This window comes from Diadema antillarum, unplaced genomic scaffold, assembly GCF_040938485.1.
Source record: "Diadema antillarum isolate AM-2024a unplaced genomic scaffold, OU_Dant_1.0 scf00000006, whole genome shotgun sequence".
Lineage (NCBI taxonomy): Eukaryota > Metazoa > Echinodermata > Echinoidea > Diadematoida > Diadematidae > Diadema > Diadema antillarum.
In genome coordinates, this window is record NW_027270895.1 from 1,490,564 (window position 1) to 1,496,286 (window position 5,723).

The 5,723-nt window shown below is 43.6% G+C and overlaps 1 protein-coding gene across 2 annotated transcripts; it reads left to right on the top strand.

Moving 5' to 3' along the window:
• Positions 1 to 477: 477 nt before the first annotated feature.
• On the top strand, positions 478 to 4,941 carry LOC139715333 (uncharacterized protein C16orf52 homolog B-like). Of its 2 annotated transcripts, none has more exons than XM_071626913.1 (2): positions 478 to 570; positions 4,069 to 4,941. In XM_071626913.1, the coding sequence occupies exon 2, from the start codon at positions 4,355 to 4,357 to the stop codon at positions 4,886 to 4,888; it is 534 nt and encodes a 177-aa protein (XP_071483014.1). In that variant the 5' UTR covers positions 478 to 570; positions 4,069 to 4,354; the 3' UTR covers positions 4,889 to 4,941. The 2 variants fall into 2 exon arrangements, with proteins under 2 accessions (XP_071483014.1, XP_071483021.1); XM_071626920.1 differs by lacking the exon at positions 478 to 570 and adding an exon at positions 665 to 752.
• Positions 4,942 to 5,723: the final 782 nt, after the last annotated feature.

Here is a 5,723-nt window from a genome sequence, read left to right on the forward strand (position 1 = left end):
GCAAGTCAAAGAGACACAAGTATTTCAATAATAATGTTGTAAAGGGCCTACTGGTTATAATGCAGGCCTACAAATGTAAATGATACACACATACTATGTACACTATACTCATAAATTATGTAGGTCCTACTTTATAAAGAATTAACTTTTCTCTGCACTTATAGCACTTCTGTACTCTTTACAAGCCTTGCTTTTCATTTCTTTGCTCTTTTTTTGGGGGGGGGGTGGAGGGGAAGGGTATACAGTACAATTTGTATGGTAATCATGGTGGGGATGTCTGGACAGTGCTGTCATCAAAGAATGGCGAGTACGACTTGAACACATCACCAGGCGCTCGCTGCAAAGCTAGAGCTGCCCTCTGTGCATTGGTGCATACCTAGTATGCGTCTGCCAAGCGCCACGCGCAGCTAGCCGCGCTCTACTATCTTTGATTTTACAGGTTCAGTCAGCTGCTGCGAGTCGAGTTGTTGTACAAACTGTATTACAGTCTGTAAATGTCCGACATAATTCATAAATCCCTCCTGCTGATGATGACGAGCTTGTTTGTCGTCCACTTTCGTGCATCTGCGTGTGAGTAGCCGAGTTACCCTTCTTCCTTATCTGTATTTGTATGTGCTGACCACCGTCAAAGGTTATTTGTTATCAAAAATCAAACGCTTTTAGTTATAGATTCATCACAGTTCATAAAAGTTCACACAGTTCATGTACTGTGCAGGCATAGTACAAGTGCTGTGCAGCTACTGCAGACGCAGGTGAGTGTGTAGGCCTACTGTCAGTGTGATGTGAGTGTGCATTCATTGCAGGGAGAATCAAGGATGTGTAGGCAAGCAACCCAACTGTGTAAGGCATAGGTGGGGCTGTTAATCATGTTAACGTTAGGCCCTACTACCTGGTTATTGGTTACAGGTAATCCAAAGTAAATCCACCAGAGTTAACCGACGTCTTTACTATCACAAGTTGTTCCATGCTGCCCATGGCGTTAACAACGTTTTTTTTATGTCGGACACATTCCCTGTAACGTGAATGTAGTAAATCCCTGTAGCAAGTTAAACTGTATCTAGATTCTATCACTTGACAAAGTGTACCGTAGTTATGGGTAAACTCGGCCTAGCGGGTAAAGTCGGCCGCCAGCGCGCACAGTACAATTTTATGTACTGTGTGCGCCGGCGGCCGACTTTACCCGCTAGGCCGAGTTTACCCATAACTACGTAAGTTAGAGAGTCTACATAATTATGAATATGATCAGCATCAGGTTTAGAAACCCAAACTGTTCGTGTTACATTGCCTTTGCACTGAGTGACTACTGACTGTACTCAGACTGTATACCTTGTACATTTGTACGTTGTTATTTGTAATGTTAAGTACCGTAGTTGTGGGTAAACTCGGCCTAGTGGGTGAAGTCAGCCCCCAGCGCGCGCAGTACAACTACTTGTAATGCGCGCGCTGGGGGCCGACTTTTTACCCGCTAGGCCGAGTTTACCCATAAACTACGCTTGTGTAGTGAGAGTTAGACCCGCTCAGCCTTTAATGGCACTGATTTTCTAAATTCTAGCGTTACAGAGTAAACGGCAATTGCGCTCGTGTGTCCTATTGAGTGTCGTGCAAGATTTTTTTTAACCCAAATTGAGCAGTGTGTGTGAATTCGAGTACCAGTGAATATCAGGCATTGCTGGTTCGACAGCTGACCTTGCTGACACTACAGGCACAGCTTACAGCATTGTCTTCCGGTTCTGTACTGTGTGCATGCGTGCATGTAACTATACACAGCCCAGTTGCTGTACATAGGTACGTCGCGACAGCGACAGCGTCTGGTCTGGCTAGCGTGCATGTGACATTTCACGTCAACATGTGTGTGCGTCATGAAAGCACTTACGGTACGCCACATAACCGTTGCTCTAATGACCTTCCCTGCGGGGTGCGACGTGATCGAGGATGAGCAGAGACAAACAGGGTGCTGTGCATACTAATATTACTAGCAAAGATCTAAGACTTGGGATCTATGATACTATTACTAGTAGTTGGCACACAATGCAACGAAGTGCTAGCGTTGGAGGTTTACACTAATCCAGAAGCAGAACATACAGTACTGTACATTGTAGGAAAGGGTGACGTTAATACACCATACATGTATGGATGTACATCGTACATATTGGTACATTGTGTATACATATGTACAAGTTCTAGATAGCATTCACCTGTATTCACCTGTCTTGTTGAGCCTCTGGAAAGACAAGTCTTGTAATGCCCCCCCCCCCCCCCCCCCCCCCCACACACACACACACTTTCAGCAAGCTTCTGCAGAGTAGATATGAATAATGTACCTTGATACATAAATACCTCCAGGGAATTACTGTTTTTAAAAAAAAATGAAATTATAGAAGTTCTCCTCTGGACAGATGGATTTTTCAGTCTGATAATATCTACATGTATTTAATAGACGTGTCAAAATACAGTCATTTTTACAATAGTTTATAAACTCTTTGACTAGAAGTGGACTAGTCTACTGTAAATTAACTTTGTGTTTCACTTTGGTTGTCTCTTGAAAACGTGCAGTGTATGGCATTCCCCTTTCTGTAGTGTCTCTCCATTTTTGGTAACACTTACAATGTGTGTGTGCAAGTGTAACCCCAGGGTGCTCGGCCATTCTACACAAGTTTGTACTTTGGGACCCTTCGCGTTCAGCTGGTTGTGTAGGCTCTAGTAGAGGCTAGGTAAAATGTAGAGTCTACACCATCATTCCCAAGAGCACTCTTTTCTAGCCGTTAAAATTGGTTCATCATAAACATAATACAGTGAAGGTACATATGCCTGTAGTGGAAAGTTTTAAAAGTAGTGATTGATATGTTGTTCAGAAGCATCACATTTATTCACTACTGTATACAACATACAAAGTTTGTACACAAATGTTCATGTACAGCTGTACATTTTGACACAGGGCTGTGGCAAAGTAGCCATGCCTCACACAGCACCTGGCCAGGCTACACATTGATCAGATTGCCATGTCTGTTGAGAGTCTGACTGCAGTCAAGAAATCGAATTGAACTACTGGTAGAACCTCTAGCTTCTGTATGCCAGATTGTGTTTTCATGAAGATTTTTTTGTTTTTAATTTCCAGTTTACACAATACATATGTACAGTGTAGGTCACACCAGCTGAGTGTCTGAAGACTGCAAATCAACCACTCATAATAACAGTGTACAGGGTAATTTGCTAATTGTCCCCGCCGAACGAGTTCGAGCAGGGGACTATGAAACGGGCTCCGTACGTGTGTGTGTCCGTCCGTCCGTGTGTCCGTCCGTCCGTCCGTGTGTGCGTCCGTGTGTGCGTCCGTGTGTGATCAAAATGTTCAAAATGCTACTCCTTCGCCATTTCTAACCCGATTTTGATTCTGTTTGCTTTATATGATAGCACTACATGGGAGCTTTGAAACTTCTATACAGAATTTCAGTTGTGACCTTTGACCTTGACCTTTGACCTATATTGTACATTTTGCTTCAAAATGCTACTCCTTCGCCATTTCTAACCCGATTTTGATTCCGTTTGCTTTATATGATGGCACTAGGTGAGGGCTTCAAAACTTCTACACAGAATTTTGACCTTTGACTGCTTTGACCTTTGACCTTGATTTTTGACCTATATTGTACATTTTGCTACAATATGCTACTCCTTCGCCATTTGTAACCCGATTTCAATTCCGTTTGCTTTAAGTGATGGCACTAGGTGAGGGCTTCAAAACTTCTACACAGAATTTTGACCTTTGACTTCTTTGACCTTTGACCTTGATTTTTTTACCTATATTGTACATTGGCTACAAAATGCTACTCCTTCGCCATTTCTAACCCGATTTCGATTCCGTTTGCTTTAAGTGATGGCACTAGGTGAGGGCTTCAAAACTTCTACATAGAATTTTGACCTTTGACTTCTTTGACCTTTGACCTTCATCTTTTTACCTATATTGTACATTTTGCTACTACATTGTAAATGCTACTTCCGGCGGGGACATATATTACGCACCGCGTAATTTCTACTTTTCCTTGTTTTGTATTTTGCTATTCATTCTGTTCACAGGATTGTAACATCCCGTCCAAGCAAGTCTAATCTTTCCTGCGGTAATGGCAAGGGTCTACAGCAGCAGCACAGCTATTGGCAAACCGGAGAAGTAGCAGCTCATCATCAGTGAATTTTCATCTGACTTCATTGGGACTTGTGTTTGGTCACCTGCTGCACAGATTACGTAGTTCACCTGGTATTTACTCTGCAGTGGGGGAGTCCATCCTCGGCTAGCACCAAGCTAGGCTGTCATGAAACTGTAGCGCAAAGTTTCTCGGTGAACTAGAGACAAGACTACGTCAAAATGGATTCATTCCTGAAAGCAGCAGGCGTGCTGTACTTCCTGGCCGTATCCCTAGCCGTGGTCAGCCTGGCACTGCCCGAATGGGTAGTGTCCAACGAGCGAGAAGACCTGCGTCTGGGCTTGCTGCAGCATTGCCAACGGATCCACGGCCGGCCCATGCAGTGCAACTACCGCTACCCGCCAGATGGCCCCGTCTCCTGGCTCTTTGCCGCTGTGCTCATCTTGCTCGGTGTCCTAGCACTCACCATCGGCATGGTGATGATCGCGCTCTCCGACAAGCTGCCAGAGCTGCGCCGCTACCCAAAATATCTCGGCCTAGCATCATGGTCGCTCTTCTGCCTTGCCATTGTCATGTTCCCTGCCGGGTTCGACTTGCCGCTCATCGGTGGGGAGAGCTTCCTCTTGCCAAGCAGTGCCAAGACGGGCATATCCTACGGACTCTTCTTCACCGGTATCCTGTGTACGGTGTGTGGTGCTGTTCTCGCCCTCGGCCGAATGTACTTTGCCATGATCGTGTGGAGGGGGCATACATAATCTATACCTTTTGTGTGTGTAGGAGATGCATACAGGCTGCCTGAGAAAAACAGAGAAAGGAAAGAATCACCGAGACTTTGAAGGGGAATGATGCACACCTTCTGAATTTTAAAGGCAGCACATACATTTACTTCGGAAATGTTCATGAGATTGTGTCTGTCGGAGGAATTTGATTTGAAAAATGACACTTCTTGGACGCTTCTCAGCAGGATGTGTACATTTTGCGTTGCAATTTGAAACTCATGAACAGATAGAATGTTCGGAATACAGTGGACTCCCGCTATAACAAAGTCCTCCGGCTTGGTGGTTTTCTTTTGTTTGTATAGAAATTTTGTTAGAAGCGAACAAATAACAAATAAAGAAATATAGAACAGAGAATTTCTTGGCCTGAATTTTTGCTTCTTTGTAACTGGAATTTTATCATAACGTGTTTGTTATAGCGGGATTGCACTGCAGTATGGGGGTAATATGAAAAGGAGACTGTGTGTATGATGTATAAAGATAAAGTAAAGGGTGACTGCATGGTACTCAATATGGGAGTATGAAAACTTTATGCTAGGGTCTGCTTTACTGCTTATCTGTACATACCTTTTCATTATGCATATTTCTTTGCAATTCCTTTCATTATGCATATTTCTTTGCAATGCGGTGCACTGATAAAATGAAATCATTTGCACAAATGTCCACATCCTGTATATGTGTATGAATGTGATAATGTTTACAGTGTACATGTCTGTTTACACGGGAGCTCTCGAATGTTGTACATTAGATGTCATCGCATACACAAGGACTCATTGTAAAACTTATTAGGTGATTGCATGCACAAACGATTTTT

What these genes read in the sequence shown, in the direction of transcription:
- LOC139715333 (XM_071626913.1), top strand. Translation starts at nt 4,355, where the DNA reads ATGGATTCATTCCTGAAAGCAGCAGGCGTGCTGTACTTCCTGGCCGTA.